This window comes from Oncorhynchus nerka, linkage group LG8 (assembly GCF_034236695.1).
Source record: "Oncorhynchus nerka isolate Pitt River linkage group LG8, Oner_Uvic_2.0, whole genome shotgun sequence".
NCBI classification, from domain to species: Eukaryota; Metazoa; Chordata; class Actinopteri; order Salmoniformes; family Salmonidae; genus Oncorhynchus; species Oncorhynchus nerka.
The window spans coordinates 45574671-45593734 of NC_088403.1; the positions used below are offsets into that span (position 1 = coordinate 45574671).

At 41.7% G+C, this 19064-nt stretch overlaps 1 protein-coding gene across 1 annotated transcript; it reads right to left on the reverse strand.

Moving 5' to 3' along the window:
* Positions 1-882: 882 nt before the first annotated feature.
* Positions 883-9790, reverse strand: LOC115133406 (prefoldin subunit 2-like). The gene is made up of 4 exons (XM_029666600.2): positions 9683-9790; positions 3671-3759; positions 1927-2050; positions 883-1418 (listed from the first exon to the last, which is right to left on the reverse strand). Exons 1-4 carry the CDS (start codon positions 9761-9763, stop codon positions 1230-1232), a joined length of 483 nt encoding a protein of 160 aa, XP_029522460.1. The 5' UTR covers positions 9764-9790; the 3' UTR covers positions 883-1229.
* Between the last annotated feature and the right edge of the window lie 9274 nt (positions 9791-19064).

Below are 19064 nucleotides of genomic sequence, written 5' to 3' on the forward strand. Positions count from 1 at the left end.
ATCTCAGGAATAGAAGTGGACAGTCCTCCTCCGTGTGTGTAGAAAATAATATTGGTCAAAACTGAAACCCCGCCTAATAACCACATCAAATTGACACCTTCTTGCTCGAATACAAAGTTACAAGGAAGAAACAAAAACGTTCAAACCATATTTATTGTCCAGTCGTGCCCCACACGATACATTGATCGTGTGCTGTTTTTTGGGTACTCTATAGCTTACTGCTCCAGAGGATGGCATGCCATAGCACTGTCGTTTATGACAGCTGGTAGGAAGGTCCTTTGTTGAGACCAGTGCATCGGAAGACGTCATCCAGGTAGATTTCATGTTGTCTTCACCCATGAAATGGTCCCCACAGTATACGACTGCTGACAGGCCAGCTCATAAATGCCTAAAACAGTGACTAGCAAACCATATGGACTGAATAATATATTACTTATGTATTATTTAAATTATTATTTGTATTCCTAACATGAAAAAAATATATATTCACAAAACTACACAGTGAAAGTTAATATAGGCTAGGACAGTGTACTTCAGATCCTTTGGGGGCACTTAAGACTAGTACTGTATCAGACTGGAAGTCTGTCCCAAAATGGCACCGTATCCTCTCAAAATTAGTGCACTATGTAGGAAATAGGGTGCCATTTGGGACTTGTATTTATGTTATCTAAAACTGATGCTCAGAGCAAGGTTTCTTTCCAAAACAGATCAAAATGATGCGGTGAACAGTGCTTTCCCAATCAGATTGGCATTCCTTTTGCATGTGTTGTTCTATGGCATGCCAGAGACAAACCTCTCAAAGACAAAACACCAACAATATCATAATGTACATTGAAATATGACAGTATTAATAAACATCAAATAAATGTGACAGACAATATATGGTCATCAAGAAGGCATGTTGTTTAATACAACTATCATCCCGTAAGATTTTGATGAAACACTGCCTCGAGTAAAAGGCGAAAGGCTTGTTCATGTCTGAAGAGAAAATAAACCAGAGTAAGTAAATTGTTGGCTTAAGTTTTGTTTAACTATAGGTGAAAAGGATTCAATAACACGCTTCATTTATCTCAATTGAATGGTCTTGAGAATCTGGCCCTTGTAACATTGGTTTCATGCAAGACATACGTAAAACTCGGGCCCTTGAAATGCCTTTCAGGGTCTGTGCTGACTCGATGCTTGATGGCATTCTGCACAATTTCCTATTTTACTAAAGCCTTTTCACAAAGCTACGAAACTAGAACGCCGGCACCGCCTTTAGACGCGCTCCCTTCGCCCCCATTGGAGGACGCTGCAGATTTGCCCTGGCCTTCCTCCCCTTCTCCCACCAATCGGATGTTGTATTTTTCCCGGTACTCTGTGAGCTCCCGGCCTTTCGACTGCATCTGTGTGTTGAGGGATTCTACAATCTTTGAGATCTGTAAGGAAATGAGGGGAAAGCAGATCGTTAATCATAATGTCTGACCAGTAGTGATTTAGTTGTATAGGATAGTACTGCAACAACCTACAGCCTTGGTACCATAGCCTCGCACCATAACGAACATCAGTATTTTGCAGTAGATTACCTGCTGGGTGTCGACGAACGGTAACGATTTAACATGTAGAAGAATCATTAAGAAATGAAAAGAAAATGACTCCCGATATTCTGGTCAGAGGCGATAGGACGTTCACTTGCTGTATAAGTACACTCGGCCATTAGTTGCTCAAGTCTGTTTCCTCTATTAAAAAAAACTTCCAAGCGAGTTTACCTCACCAGTCGGACTACAGCCAATGGCCACCACATCGCATACATATTGACATATTCATGGCATCTTACCATCAATCACAATTATTTTGGAATTCCCATTTTACACCAGCACTTTTCACAAAGTGTTTTACAGTAACCTGAATTATACCCAAAAGAGCAAGCCAGAATAAAAATGTTACCTGTTCTTTATTGCTTTCCAGAGCTGGTAAGACTTCCTTAACTGTCCTCTCCACGAGCACCCCACCCACCAGCCGGAAGCACTTCCTTGTTGGGTCTACGTCTTTTAGGGTCTCAATGACTAGGCTGAGAAAAGAGGGAATTTGTAAAAGGAAAGTAACAAGGGTGAATCTTATCCTCTTTCTCAATACACATGAGAAGATAAGGTTCCTCCCCTCATACCTTCTCCTCCAATGTATGTTGCGAGGGAGATGAGAAGAGAGGACTCCAGGGAAGACTTGAGATTCACCCAAAGTCTCAGAATCTCATCTCTAACACCTTAGACTGAACAATGATTATTCCTCTTTTTGGTTAAGTCCACTAAGGTGAACAGTGAGTGAATTGGTAGTGGTAATAGTAAAATGTCTGAAGTAAGCATAGCCGCGGGAAGTAGGGAAATGCTGCAGCAACCCCGGAAAAATCTGAATAAAGTATATTTTATTTTTGAAATAAGATTTTTGCACAGAAGTAGCGCACTGGGCCTTTACTAAACTCAGCAAAAAAAGAAACGTCCCTTTTTCAGGACCCTGTCTTTCAAAGATAATTCATAAAAATCCAAATAACTTCACAGATCTTCATTGTAAATGGTTTAAACACTGTTTCCCATGCTTGAACCATTAACAATTAATGAACATACACCTGTGGAACGGTCGTTAAGACACTAACAGCTTACAGACGGTAGGCAATTAAGGTCACAGTTATGAAAACTCAGGACACTAATGAAACCTTTCTACTGACTCTGGGGAGGAAAAAAAGATGCCCGCGGTCCCTGCTCATCTGTGTGAACGTGTCTTAGGCATGCTGCAAGGAGGTATGAGGACTACAGATGTGGCCAGGGCAATCAATTGTAATGTCCATACTGTGAGACGCCTAAGACAGCGCTACAGGGAGACAGGACGGACAGCTGATCCTTCTCACAGTGGCAGACCACGTGTAACAACACCTGCACAGGATCGGTACATCACACCTGCAGGACAAGTACAGGATGGCAACAACTGCCCGAGTTACACCAGGAATGCACAATCCCTCCATCAGTGCTCAAACTGTCTGCAATAGGCTGAGAGACTGGACTGAGGGCTTGTAGGCCTGTTGTAAGGCAGGTCCTCACCAGACATCACCGGCAACAACGTCGCCTATTGGCACAAACACACCGTCACTGGACCAGACAGGACTGGCAAAAAGTGCTCTTCACTGACGAGTTGCGGTTTTGTCTCACCAGGGGTGATGGTCGGATTCGCGTTTATCGTTGAAGGAATGAGCGTTACACCGAGGCCTGTACTCTGGAGTGGGATCGATTTGGAGGTGGAGGGTCCATCATGGTCTGTGGCGGTGTGTCTCAGCATCATCGGACTGAGCTTGTTGTCATTACAGGCAATCTCAACGCTGTGCGTTACAGGGAAGACATCCCCCTCCCTCATGTGGTACCCTTCCTGTAGGCTCATCCTGACATGACCTTCCAGCATGACAATGCCACCAGCCATAGTGCTATTTCTGTGAGAGATTTCCTGCAAGACAGGAATGTCAATGTTCTGCCATGGCCAGCGAAGAGCCCGGATCTCAATCCCATTGAGCACGTCTGGGACCTGTTGGATCAGAGGGTGAGGGCTAGGGCCATTCCCCCCCAACTACTTCCCGTGCCTATGGAAGTAAGAGAAATAACTAAAACTGAGTATCTACTGAAGCAGGTCACTAACTAGAGCTAGTTACCTATGCTCATTGATCTCCATCTCCAACTCTGCAGCCTTGGAGGCCATGCTGCGCTGCTCCGTGCGCATCCTCTGGAATGCAGCCACGACCTGTCAGACACATCAAATACATAAAATCAAACATTCACTCATAATAAGAAGAAGAAGAATAAAATGCCATTAAGCAGACAATTTAGTCAAATGACTTAAATTTTATTTGGTGACCTACGGTTAAGAGCATTGGGGCTAGTAACCGAAAGGTCGCTGGTTTGAATCTGAGCCGACTAGGTGAAAAATCTGTCCATCTGCCCTTCAGCAAGGCACTTAACATTAATTGCTCTGGATAACAGCGTCTGCTAAATGACAAAATAAACAAATGGAAGGCAACAAGTTTAGTCAGTGTAAAAACCCTCTTACAGTAGTGCACGCATACATTTTTGTAGGGGGGTCCTAGTTGGAATCGAACCCACAACCCTAGCCTTGCAAGCACCATGCTCTACCAGCCACAATATACACAGATTTCTCAACTTACATTAGATTGAACAAATTTGCAAAGAGCCTCGTTATATATGCCTACCTGGACTATGAAATATCATTAGACCATGTGTTGATTCGTTATGAGTAAATGCAATAGCTAGTAGTTTTTGTAATTTAAAAAAACTGACTGCATTAGTTACTAATGCTGTTTTGTGTCTGACACTGCAGGACTCCAGACTGCAACCATTTAGTCGCATTAAGTGACCGTTGTACTTAGCTGTGCGAATAAAACATTTAACTGGTTAGATCGGTGCGAGCTGCACATTCTACATGGTCGCCTCACTCAAAACAACCCATTTTTTAGGAGGCTAAAACCATGACTTGGGTCAAACTGTAAAAGTACATTATACTCATTACTCCTGTAATGAAAGTGTCTGCCTGCCCAGGTGCCTGTATCACTGGGGCCCTGCTGCGGTGTAGAGCGAGCCACTTAAAGTGTTCTGATTGTATGACATTTTAAAATGTGCGGGGGAAAACAAAGCTATCCTGTTGTCACAGTTAAAAGAGAGAAGGTTCTCAGCTTTCTGTAGGTCTTATTTCTCAACTCTAAATTTGTTGGTCAATAGTAACTATTTTACCATTTGAATTTCATATGCCTTTGATATACAGAGCGCACGAAAAGCGCATTGGCCATTGCGATTGCATAGGCCTCATTTTAGTTGTAGGCTGCAACTGCAACGTTGTTTTGGACTAGAGGTCGACCGATTAATCGAATGGCCGATTAATTAGGGCCGATTTCAAGTTTTCATAACAATCGGAAATCGGTATTTTTTGGGGCGCCGATTTCCGATTCTTTTTTAAATAAAAAAAACGTTATACCTTTTATTTAACTAGACAAGTCAGTTAAGAACACATTCTTATTTTCAATGACTGCCTAGGAACCGTGGGTTAACTGCCTTGTTCAGGGGCAGAACGACAGATTTTCACCTTGTCAGCTCAGGGGTTCCAATCTGGCAACCGCACAGTTAACTAGTCCAACGCTCGAACCATTGCACCCCACGAGTAATCTGCCTGTTACCAGAATGCAGTAGAAGCCAAGGTCAATTGCTAGCTAGCATTAAACTTATCTTATAAAAAACAATCAATCATAATCACTAGTTATAACTACTAATCCAGTTTAGCAGGCAATATTAACCAGGTGAAATTGTGTCATTTTTCTTGCGTTCATTGCACGCAGAGTCAGGGTATATGCAAGTTTGGGCTGCCTGGCTCATTGCGAAGTAATTTGCCAGAATTTTACATAATTATGACATAGATTGAAGGTTGTGCAATGTAACAAGAATATTTAGACTTAGGGATGCCACCCGTTAGATAAAATACCGAACAGTTCCGTATTTCACTGAAATAATAATCGTTTTGTTTTCGAAATGATAGTTTCCGGATTCGATCATATTAATGACCAAAGGCTCGTATTTCTGTGTGTTATGTTATAATTAAGTCTGATTTGATAGAGCAGTCTGACTGAGCAGCAGCAGGCCCGTAATCATTCATTCAAACAGCACTTTCGTGCGTTTTGCCAGCAGCTCTTCGTTGTGCATCAAGCATTGCGCTGTTTATGACTTCAAGCCTATCAGCCTAATGGCTGGTGTAACCAATGTGAAATGGCTAGCTAGTTAGCTGGGTGTGCGCTAATACTGTTTCAAACTTCACTCGCTTTCAGATTTGGAGTAGTTATTCCCCTTGCGCTGCAAGGGCTGTGGCTTTTGTGGAGCGATGGGTAACGCTGCTTCGAGTGTGGCTGTTGTCGATGTGTTCCTGGTTCAAGCCCAGGTAGGGGCGAGGAGGGGGACGGAAGCTACACTGTTACACTGGCAATACTATAGTGCCTATAAGAATATCCAATAGTCAAAGGTATATGAAATATAAATGGTATAGAGAGAAATAGTCCTATAAATACTAAATTAACTACAACCTAAAACCTCTTGCCTTGGAATATTGAAGTCTCATGTTAAAAGGAACCACCAACTTTCATATGTTCTCATGTTCTGAGCAAGGAACTTAAACGTTAGCTTTTTTACATGGCACATATTACTTTCTTCTCCAACACTTTGTTTTTGCATTATTTAAACCAAATTGAACATTTTTCATTATTTATTTGAGGCTAAATTGATTTTATTGATGTTTTATATTAAATTAAAATATGTGTTAATTCAGTATTGTTGTAATTGTCATTATTACAACAAAAAAAAAAAAATATATATATATATTTTTTAAATCAGCCGATTAATCGGTATCGGCTTTTTTGGTCCTCCAATAATCGGCATCGGCGTTGAAAAATCATAATCCGTCGACCTCTATTTTGGACATCACAATTTACAGTTAGATTAATACATGGCTACTAGCAGTGTGTTTTATATTGAGAGTTAGTGCTCTACACTGCCTTCAGAAAGTATTCATACCCCTTGACTTAACCCACATTGTTGTTAGCGTGAATTCAAAATGGATTACATTTTTTTTTTATCACCCATCTACACACAATACCCCATAATGACAAAGTGAAAACGTGTTTTTATAAATGTTATAAAAAATAAAGGGAACACTTAAACAACACAATGTAACTCCAAGTCAATCACACTTCTGTGAACTCAAACTGTCCACTTAGGAAGCAACACTGATTGACAATAAATTTCACATGCTGTTGTGCAAATGGAATAGACAACAGGTGGAAATTATAGGCAATTAGCAAGACACCCCCAATAAAGGCACTCCGTCTCATGCTACCACTAGAGTGAAAGCACCGCCAGCATTCAAAAGTGACCAAAACATCAGCCAGGAAGCATAGGAACTGAGAAGTGGTCTGTGGTCACCACCTGCAGAACCACTCCTTTATTGGGGTTGTCTTGCCCACACAAGTGGCTCAGGTAGTGCAGGTCATCTCAGTCATCTCGGTAAACAACTCCAGTGTAGATTTGGCCTTATGTTTTAGGTTATTGTCCTGCAGAAAGGTGAATTTGTCTCCCGGTGTCTGGTGGAAAGCAGACAACCAGGTTTTCCTCTGATTTTACATGTGCTTTCCTTAGCTAAAACCTCCCTGGTATTTGTGGTTGAATCTGTGTTTGAAATTCACTGACCTTACAGATAATTGTATGTGTGGGGTACAGAGATTAGGAAGTCACACTATTAGTGCACAGGAAGTCCATGCAATTTAAGCACATTTTTACTCCTGAATTATTTAGGCTTGCAAAAACAAAAAGGGATTGAACATTTAGACTCAAGACATTTCAGATTCATTTTTTGTTCATTCATAAAAATGTAGAGAAACTTCATTCTAAAGGAGGCCTCCTGAGGTCAATTTAATTTCTGTTTATTTATAATAGATTTGCATACATTTCTACAAACCTGTTTTTGCTTTGTCATTATGGGGTATTGTGTGTAGGTTTTTTAAATCCATTTTAGAATAAAGCTGTAACGTAAAAAAGGTAATGGAATTCATTATGCTACTTGCTATGAGCATCACAACTGACATTTGGACCAGCAATGTCAGCCCCATGAGTCTGACAGCACAGTGGGTCGAAGAGGATTTCGTACTGAGTAAAGCCGGATTGCATGCTCCAGAATGTGCTGGTTTTCATACCGCTGCTGCCAACTCAATGACAATTGGGAACATGTTTGAAACCTGGAAACAGAACACACTCCTAGCTCCATTCGAAGAACTGACTGGAGAAATGAGCTCAACTGCGTCTGCAGAAGACGTGATACCCTCGGTCATGGCTTTGGAATGCCTGCCACGGACAGACAGAGCTGAAACTTCACTGTTTGACATGTACGATGAAATCCTGGTTGAGAATGAAACAACTGAGCAAACGAAACAGCACAGCAAGAAAGTGAAAGAAATAGGTTTTGATTATGTTTTACTGGTAATTGGGACATATGTAAATGCCAACAATAACTTTTTGGTCGGTGTGGTGTGTGTAACCTTTATTTAACTAGGCAAGTCAGTTAATAAATTATTATTTACAATGACGGCCTACCCCGGCAACGCTGGGTCAATTGTGCTCCGCCCAATGGGACTCCCAATCATGGCCGGATTTGATGCAGCCTGGATTCGAACCAGGGACTGTAGTAATGCCTCTTGCACTGAGATGCAGTGCCTTACACCGCTGCGTCCGTGTGTGTGTTAGCTTTTTAACTGTACTAGAATGCTTAAAAGGCAGCTAAAATGTAAAAATATCGCTATTGTTTTTTTTTGCAAGGAAAATAATTGGATATTGTATCGGCCAAATCTATAGTATTGGTGCACCCGTATTCACTATTTACACAAAAGTATGTGGACACCCTTTCAAATTAGTGTATTCGGTTATTTCAGTCACACCCGTTGCTGACAGGTGTATAAAATCGAGCACACAGCCATGAAATCTCCATAGACAAACAATGGCAGTAGAATAGCCTTACTGAGTTGCTCAGTGACTTTGAACGTAGCACCGTCATAGGAAGCCACCTTTCCAACAAGTCAGTGAGTCAAATATCTGCCCTGCTAGAGCTGCCCTGGTCAACTGTAAGTGCTGTTACTGTGAAGTGGAAACTAGGAGCAACAACAGAGGTCCATACAGAAAGCAAGGTCCATACAGAAATAGTTTGTTGAGATCAGCGTGGAAGAACTTGACTAGCCTACACGGAGACCTGACCTCAACCTTTGGGATGAATTGGAACGTTGACTGCGAGCCAGGCCTGATCAGTGCCAGACCTTTAATGATTTTTAAAAAATAAATCATTCCAGTCCGTCAAAATTAGCTAAATATAGTCCTCTATCCATCGTTGTTGGAATTTTCCATTCTCCGACTGTCTAGTGATTATTAGTGAGGTGGACAGTCAAGAAACTCTGAATTTAGGTCCATTATAATTTCAGGCGTTGCAGGCTGGAACCCTCCCACGGGCTGTATGTTTGATACCCCTGTGGTAAAGTTTGCCCCATTGTATTTGGTACGTGACAAATATAAATGTGTTTGTAGTGGGCGCAACATTTAGTAATCGCAATCCTCAGACAATATTTAAATCATTGGCTGGTGCCACCAACTAAAAAAATGTGGCACCTGGGGAAAATGTTAGTCTGGAGCCATACACTGGTAGACAAGGTAGAGGGACGCACTAACAGTGACAGGCAGAAATAGCATCTTATCTGCTCGAAGAGCACAACCATTCCCTTTTTCAGACGTTCCCCCTGAAGTTCGTATGGCTAAGCTAAATACAGAGAAACCTAGTCAGACTGACAGATTGCAGTTAGCTAACATTATTATCAACCCAATGTCAAGAGATATTGTGAATGTGAATCAATACGACCTATAACGTCACCATATTTTCTTCTAAATTATGAAACCTCAGTTGAGGAACACGCGAGTAGGAAGCAGACCATGGGGAGCGAGTTAACGTTCGCTAACGTTACTGTTAGCGTTAACTAGTTGGATGCGTGACTGACAAATCCGCGTTTGTATCTCAGTCCACAATGATTAAAAAGCATTTGCTAACAAATCATGAATATTCTGATACGGAGTGACGATACCTGCTCGGCCGACGGCCCTGACTGTTTCCCCCCGGTACTGTTGCTGGGTTTGCTAACCGTGCTGCTACTGTTGGCTGCCATCTTGGAAAGGTGCCGCTGCGAGTGGGCTGAGGGCCCAAACTCGTCACTAGTTACCACAGCCACAAATGGATAAACCCCGCCTATTTCTAAAATGTCTCTTCTTAAATCAGATTTTAAATCTAACCCTTAACCTTCACCACACTGTTAACCTTATACCAAATCCTAACCTTAAATTAAGACAAAAAAAAAACAAATTTGTTTTCATACATTTTTACGATATATCCTATTTCAACTTTGTGGCTGTAATAGCTAGTGACATCCAAGTTTACCATATTGAGCTGTCTAATGTGATTGCCTGTTAGGAATGAGGAAAAGATAGCGGAGGCAGACGCTTCTTCTTCAATGGGGTTTAACGGTGGTTGGCATCCAATAAATGTTGCATTACTGCCACATACTTGACTGGAGTATAACTCCCGTATACTTCGCTTTTTTTTTTAAAGTTTGACAAAAAAAGAAAATTCAACAAATACCCTACCATCTTACACTACACTCACAAAAAAATATAATAAATACCATACTCCACTATTTAAATTAATTGAGTTATACTTCAGGCCAACAGCCTGAATGAATGGGACACCGCCACTTAACACACCCTGTAACTCTTCTGATGTCAAGTCTCGCACACCCAAATACCTCTCTGAAGCTGCCACCACAACCTCAATTTTCTGCGACTTGCGTTCTATCCCTGCTGTACAGTTGATAACCATTACTATAAATGCTCAAATACAATCTTACTGAAACATATATCACTTGTTGGTTTATCTCTCTGTATTGGTACAGATCTACTACTCACACCACTCCTCTCAGGATCCCTCCCCCTTGATCCATTTCCTCTACTTTCTTCACTGCCTTAGCATATGACAACTTCTGCACTACTCTAACCCTGGAAACCTCAACCTGCCTCTCTCGCACGGGACATTTCTGATCCCCAGCCCCATGGTCATCCCTACAATTAACACATACCCCTACTTTCCCCAATGCTACACATTCCTTTGTCTCATGCCTTTTGTTGGTCAATTCCGTCAACAGATGATCAATTCTATATAATTATCAAACGTATATATATTGGTAGTAGAAAGGAAACACAGACTTGTTTAAGTATTACAATTCTCCTTTAGTAATACAAGTGTAGGCAGAAGTTGGTACAGAGTACAGTATACGATAGCTCTCCCAATGTTCTGCAAAGTGTCTAAGACATCCTGTAACTTACATAGCCTCCCCAGTTCCCCTTGCGTGACTTTCCCTGGCAACTACATTATAATAAATCTAACCTCCCCTGACAGCAGCATCTTATCAGCAATTAAAATCTCAGAAGTGGGTTTGACCGAAACTTGACCTTTCATCACAAGTATAGGGTCATAACAAGGTGAACTGTTTTCATCAGGCCTGAGGCAGCCTTGTGTTCTCAGAAAACCAGTCGTATTTTCAGAACCTCAGACAGCCACGGTGGGGTCCAGATAGGAGGAGTATGAGCGTAGGCGGTTTCAGCCTTCTGATAGTGTCTGAAGGGCACAACACTCAAAACAGGTGTAAACACACACAGATGGTCTCATCTTAAGGTTTATCATAACACAATGTATTAACCTTTTAGAAGGTATGAGGCCTTTGTTTAACCCCTTCACCTTCTGCACACTTCTCACACTTAGGAACCTCCCTCCTACACACTGCAGCCACATGCCCATAAACTTGGTACCTGTAACAACGTAATGTAGTCGGCATAAAAGCTCGTACAAGATAACTTAAATATCCTAACATCACTTTGTTGGGCAAAGACAACATCAAAACTCAAAAGAATAAACAAGGACTCTTCTGTTCCTCCACTCACACCAACCTGTCTGCGTCGCACCAAACAACTTTCACATTTACCGCTACCAAAGTAATCACTCCTTTCAATGGTGCCCTTTTCTTGAGAGCAAAACAATCTTTTGCCCCCATTCGTTTAACACGGAGAGCCTGCTCCCTCTGACCAGCAGAAACACATACAATTATCACAAGACCACTTTAGGTTCCCCTCACCAATTCCACAGCACCCAACTCTATTTTCACCCACCCTGAAACCTCAAATGGATCAGCCAAAAGGCAAGGGTCCACTTTTTCAAAAACCTTCACGCCTACTGTCACCGACTCATCTTTATCCTGACCATCGGTGCAAGCCTCGGGTGCCGAGAACTTCACCACACCTACCACCTCCGATACTTCGCCCTCATTCACTTCCATTCCTCCTCCTGTCTTCAACTCTCTCTGCTTACACTTTCTACCATTCTTCTTTAACAAACCATCTCCTTTTTCCCACCATTTATAACTGACTCAAGCTCACTCTCTTCCTCCCGCTCTCTCTTAGACCTCCTCTGCCTCTCTTTTTTCCCTCCATTCCTCCTCCGTATTCCAAGTATAACTCTCCTTATGATAATGCTGCACTTCTCCTGACATGCATCTTGTTCTTGTCTTGTCAAGGGACGCCATTTAACCGACTGTCACAATCTCCGTACCATCAGCGCAAACTATTGTAAAAAATCCGGCAGCGGACGCTACATTGATGAGAATGTCCCTTCCTTTATTTGAATTTCCCTTCTTATCCAATGCAGTGTGATCATTGTAAAGCTTTTGGACATGTTTCAAGTGTTTGCAGAAGGGAGAATCCGAGATGTTCAAGTTGTGGAAAAGATCATATCATGTGTTTTAATAGTGGTGAAAATGTGACATGTTGGAATTGTGGTGGGAACCATAAAGCCCCATCTTTGGAATGCCCAACAAGGGTGAAAGACAATGAGGTGGCCAAAGTCAGGGCTGTCCAGAGCATTTCATGTGCAGTGGCTGTAAGGCTTGAGGGTTCGAATGGTGCTCCTGAAGTCCATGGATGTGGATAGGCCTTCACTGAAGGCTGCAGGGGTTGCCGTTCAACAGCAGGACCCAGATACAGTGAATTAGGAAAGTATTTAGACCCCTTGCCCTTTTCCACATGTTGTTACCTTACAGCCTAATTCTAAAATGGATCAAATAAGACATTTTCCTCATCCATTTACACACAATTCAAAGCAAAAACCCCAGTTTTTAGACATTTCTGGGATCATTTATATAAAAAAATATTAAAAAATAATATTATTATTTAAGTAATCCCTTTGATATGAGACTCGAAATTGAGCCTTTTTCCACTTCTCATCCTTCAGATGTTTCTACATCTTGATTGAAGTCCACCTGTTGTAAATTCAATTGACTGCACATGATTTGGAATGGCACACACCTGTCTGTATACAGTGGCTTGCAAAAGTATTCACCCCCCTTGGCATTTTTATTATTTTGTTGCCTTACAACCTGGAATTAAAATTGATTTTTGGGGGGTTGTCATTTGATTTACACAACATGCCTACCACTTTGAAGATGCAAAATATTTTTCATTTTGAACCAGACACGAAATAAAAAATGAAAAAATGAACTTGAGCATGCATAACTAAGGCACTGTAAGGTCCCACATCCTATATTCTTGCAAGGCACTGTAAGGTCCCACAGTTGACAGTGCATGTCAGAGCAAAAACCAAGCCATGAGGATGAAGGAATTGTCCGCAGAGCTCCGAGACAGGATTGTGTCGATGCACAGATCTGGGGAAGGGTACCAAAAAATGTCTGCAGCATTGAAGGTCCCCAATGACACAGTGGCCTCCATCATTCTTAAATGGAAAAAGTTTGGAACCACCAGGACTCCACTAAACTGAGCAAATGGGGGAGAAAGGTCTTGGTCAGGGAGGTGACCAAGAACCCGATGGTCACTCTGACAGAGCTCCAGAGTTCCTCTGTGGAGATGGGAGAATCTTCCAGAAGGACAACCATCTCTGCACTACTCCACCAATCAGGCCTTTATGGTAGAGTTGCCAGATGGAAGCCACTCCTCATTAAAAGGCAAATGACATCCCACTTGGAGTTTTCCAAAAGGCATCTAAATGACTCAGACCATGAGAAACAAGATTCTCTGGTCTGATGAAACCAAGATTGAACTATTTGGACTGAATGCCAAGCATCACATCTGGAGGAAATCAGGCACCTCTCATCACCTGCCAATACCATCCTTACGGTGAACCATGGTGGTGGGAGCATCATGCTGTGGGGATGTTTTTCAGAGGCAGGGACTGGAAGACTAGTCAGGATCGAGGGAAAGATGTACAGAGCAAAATACATAGAAATCCTTGCTGAAAATCTGTTCCAAAGTGCTCAGGACTTCAGACTGGGGCAAAGGTTCACCTTCCAACAGAACAATGACCCTAAGAACACAGCCAAGACAACGCAGGAGTGGCTTCGGGACAAGTCTCTGAATGTCCTTCAGTGGCCCAGCCAGAGCCCAGACTTTAACTGGATCAAACTTCTCTGTAGAGGCTTGAAAATAGCTGTGCAGTGACGCTGCCAATCCAACCTGACAGAGCTTGAGAGGATCTGCAGAGAAGAACTCCCCAAATACAAGTGTGCCAAACTTGTAGCCTCATACCTAAGAAGACTGGAGGCTCTACTTGCTGCCAAAGGTGCTTCAAAAAAGTACTGAGTAAAGGATCTGAATAGTTATGTAAATGTGGTATTTCAGTTTTTATTTGTAATACATTTGCAAAAATGTTTACAAACCTGCTTTTGCTTTGTCATTATGTGATATTGTGTGTTGATTTATGAGGAAAACAAACCATTTTATCAATTTTAGATAAGGCTGTAATGTAACAAAATGTGTAAAAAGTCAAGGGGTCTGAATACTTTCCAAATGCAATGTAACCAAATTCATGTAGCCACCCAGATGAAAGGCACACGGACACCCACACTTCAGGTTGACCTGGTTTTTTATCTGCAATAAAAGTTATCAAACAGTGACGGCAGACATTGACAGGACCGTCACAGCCACACATTCACTTCTCTCAGAATATCTCTCTCGGACTGAAGAGCAGGCAGACCAACTTTCCAAATAGGGGAGAAGCGCTCAAAAACCCCACCTAGCTGTTCTTTCAAGGAAAATAATATAAAAAAGGTAATTCTGAAGACTTTTCGTATTGTCAATTCAATAACACATAATGATAGGTGACTTTATTGATATCACACCCTATTCTGAAGTGAATGGTTTCTTTACTCTGCCCGCGAATGGCGGTATTCTTCGATGTTGCATTGCTCGCAGCTTGAGTGAGGTTGATGGAAGCTACATTTTCCCTTTGCACAGAAACACACCACTAACTGGGTTTCCATACAATTGGATTTTCATGCTGAATATTCAACAATCCGCATTAAAAACAAAATTCACATTTTTCCCAACAGACATGTTTCCATCAAATGTAATTGTTGCGGATAAAAGTCGGTGCAAAATTAAGGCCGTTTTTTTTCTACAATTTTAAAAACATTACAATACATTCACAGATTTCCCAACACACTGTGTGCCCTCAGGCCCCGACTCCACGCCTCCCACATATCTACAGTACAAAATCCATGTGTACGTGTGTGTAGTGCATATATTATCGTATGTGTACGCATGTGTCTGTGGCTGTTTGTGTTGCTTTAAAGTGCCCGCTGTCCCATAAGGTGTATTTTTATCTGTTTTTTAAATCAAATTTTACTGCTTGCATCAGTTACTTGATGTGGAATAGAGTTCCATGTTGTCATGGCTCTAGTACCTCCCATAGTTGGTTCTGGATTTGGAGACTGTGAAGAGACCTTGTGGGGTATGCATGGACTGCATTCAACATGTCAATACCTCTCATAAATACAAGTAGTGATGAAGTCAATCTCTCCACTTTGAGCCAGGAGAAATTGACATGTATATTATTAATATTAGCTCTCTGTGTACATCCAAGGGCCAGCCGTGCTGCCTTGTTCTGAGCCGATTGCAATTTGCCTAAGTCCCAATAAAGAACACCCTCTGTGTTCTGTTAGACAGGTAACTCTTTATCCACAATATAGCAGGGGGTGTAAAGACATAACACATACGTTTTTCCAGCAGAAGACTATGATTGATAATGTCAAAAGCCACACTGAAGTCTAACAAAACAGCCCCCACAATCTTTTTATCGACAATTTCTCTCAGGCAATCATCAGTCATTTGTGTAAGCGCTGTGCTTGTTGAATGTCCTTCCCTGAATGTTTGTTGTCAATTTGTTTACTGTAAAATAGCATTGTATCTGGTCAAACACCATTTTTCCCAAAATATTAACTAAGGGTTGGTAACAGGCTCATTGATCAGCTATTTGAGCCAGTAAAGGGGGCTTTACTAGTCTTAGGTAGCGAATGACATTTGCTTCACTCTAAGCCTGGGGGCACACACTTTCTAGTAGGCTTAAATTGAAAATATGGCAAAAAGGAGTGGCAATATTGTCCGCTATTATCCTCAGTAATTTTCCCTCCAAGTTGTCAGACCCCGGTGGCTTGTCATTGTTGATAGACAACAATACTTTTTTTCACCTCTTCCACAATCAGTTTATGGAAATCAAAATTACAATGCTTGTCTTTCATAATTCGGTCAGATATACTTAGATGTGTAGTGTTAGCGTTTGTTGCTGGCATGTCATGCCTAAATTAGCTAATCTTGCCATTGAAAAAAAAACAATAAGTAGTTGGCAATATCAGTTGGTTGTGTGATGAATGATCAATCTTATTTCAATGAATGATGGTGTCAGGTTGTGCGCTACTGGTAAGAAGTCAGGTGCAGGAGAGCGGAGTTGTGATCAAGCGCACACTTTAATAGGCAGAAGTAACAACAGACAGACGCAACTGTGTCAAAAACCTCCAGCCAAATGGCAAAAGTGCAAAGCGCGACAACAGTCACAATAATGCAATAGTTAAACAATTAAACACACTCTGGTACAACACAGTACCTGGGGAAACCCAGCCTGGCGCGTAACACGAAACACGAAACACGAAACATGTAACAAAAACAATTCCACACAAAGACATGGGGGGGACAGAAGGAATATATATGTAGTGTGATTAGGGAATGAAAACCAGGTGTGCGGGGGAACAAGACAAAACAAATGGAACACTGAACGCCGCCCGAACAAGGAACTTAGCCGACTTCGGCAGAAGTCGTGACAGGTGGAGCTGAGTTTGCCTTTTTTCCTAGAATTTCATTAAAGGTGCTCCAAAGCTTTTTACTATCATTCTCTATGTCATTTACAGTGGGGGAAAAAAGTATTTAGTCAGCCACCAATTGTGCAAGTTCTCCCACTTAAAAAGATGAGAGAGGCCTGAGAGGCCTGTAATTTTCATCATAGGTACACTTCAACTATGACAGACAAAATAAGAAAGAAAATACAGAAAATCACATTGTAGGATTTTTAATGAATTTATTTGCAAATTATGGTGGAAAATAAGTATTTGGTCACCTACAAACAAGCAAGATTTCTGGCTTTCACAGACCTGTAACTTCTTCTTTAAGAGGCTCCTCTGTCCTCCAGTCGTTACCTGTATTAATGGCACCTGTTTGAACTTGTTATCAGTATAAAAGACACCTGTCCACAACCTCAAACAGTCACACTCCAAACTCCACTATGGCCAAGACCAAAGAGCTGTCAAAGGACACCAGAAACAAAATTATAGACCTGCACCAGGCTGGGAAGACTGAATCTGCAATAGGTAAGCAGCTTGGTTTGAAGAAATCAACTGTGGGAGCAATTATTAGGAAATGGAAGACATACAAGAACACTGATAATCTCCCTCGATCTGGGGTTCCACGCAAGATCTCACCCCGTGGGGTCAAAATGATCACAAGAACGGTGAGCAAAAATCCCAGAACCACACGGGGGGACCTAGTGAATGACCTGCAGAGAGCTGGGACCAAAGTAACAAAGCCTACCATCAGTAACACACTACGCCACCAGGGACTCAAATCCTGCAGTGCCAGACGTGTCCCCCTGCTTAAGCCAGTACATGTCCAGGCCCGTCTGAAGTTTGCTAGAGAGCATTTGGATGATCCAGAAGAAGATTGGGAGAACGTCATATGGTCAGATAAAGCCAAAATATAACTTTTTATACTTATGACTTATTTTCCAACATAATTTGCAAATAAATTCATTAAAAATCCTACAAAATCACAGGCCTCTCTCATATTTTTAAGTGGGAGAACTTGCACAATTGGTGGCTGACTAAATACATTTTTGCCCCACTGTATCTTCGTTTCATAGTGTAGTTTCTTCTTCTTTTTATTCAGTTTAATCAAATGATTTCTCAATTTGCAATATGTTTGCCAATCGGTTGTGCAGCCAGACTTATGTGCCATTGCTTTTGCCTCATCCCTCTCAACCATACAATTTTTCAATTCCTCATCTATCCACAGGGATTTAATCGTTTTTACAGTCATTTTCTTAATGGGTGCATGCTTAGTAACTGGAATAAGCCATTTCATAAATGTGTTAAATGCAGCGTTTGCTCCTAATTACACACCACGGACCAACAAATATTCTTTACATCAACAACATAGGAATCACTAGAAAACATATTTTATTATTGACCTCTTATACACTATATTAGGCCCAGCTTTGGTTTGGTTATATGGCTAATATATTGTGATCATTACATCCGATGGATCTGGATACTGCTTTCAAGCACATTTCTGGAGCATTAGTAAAGATGTGATCAATACATGTTGAGGATTTCATTTCTGTGCTGTTTGTAACTACCCTGGTAGGTAGATTGACCAGGTTGCAGGCACTGCTTATAGTTTGAAGCTTTTTCTTGAGTGGGCAGCTTGATCAAAGCCAGTCAATATTTAAATCACCCAGAAAATATACCTCTCTGTTGAAATCACATACATTATCAAGCATTTCACATGAACTCAGCAAAAAAAGAAACGTCCTCTCACTGTCAACTGCGTTTATTTTCAGCAAACTTAACATGTGTAAATATTTGTATGAACATAACAAGATTCAACAATTGTGACAAACTGAACAAGTTCCACAGACATGTGACTAACAGAAATGGAATAGTGTGTCCCTGAACAAAGGGGGGTCAAAATCAAAAGTAAGTCAGTATCTGGTGTGGCCACCAGCTGCATTATGTACTGCAGTGCATCTCCTCCTCATGGACTGCACCAGATTTGTCAGTTCTTGCTGTGAGATGTTACCCCACTCTTCCACCAAGGTACCTGCAAGTTCCCGGACATTTCTGGGGGGGGGGGTGGGTAATGGCCCTAGCCCTCAGCCTCCGATCCAACAGGTCCCAGACATGCTCAATGGGATTGAGATCCGGGCTCTTCGCTGGCCATGGCGGAACACTGACATTCCTGCCTTGTAGAACGAGCAGTATGGCTGGCATTGTCAGGTTGAGCCTGCAGTAAGGGTACCACATGACGGAG

Coding starts and splice junctions, on each gene's coding strand:
- LOC115133406 (XM_029666600.2), bottom strand. CDS start 9,763: ATGGCAGCCAACAGTAGCAGCACGGTTAGCAAACCCAGCAACAGTACC. Junction 2,051..3,670: donor ATGGAGATCAATGAGCATAG/GTAACTAGCTCT, acceptor CTCTTTTCTCAG/CCTAGTCATTGAGACCCTAA. Junction 1,419..1,926: donor TGGAAAGCAATAAAGAACAG/GTAACATTTTTA, acceptor ATTTCCTTACAG/ATCTCAAAGATTGTAGAATC.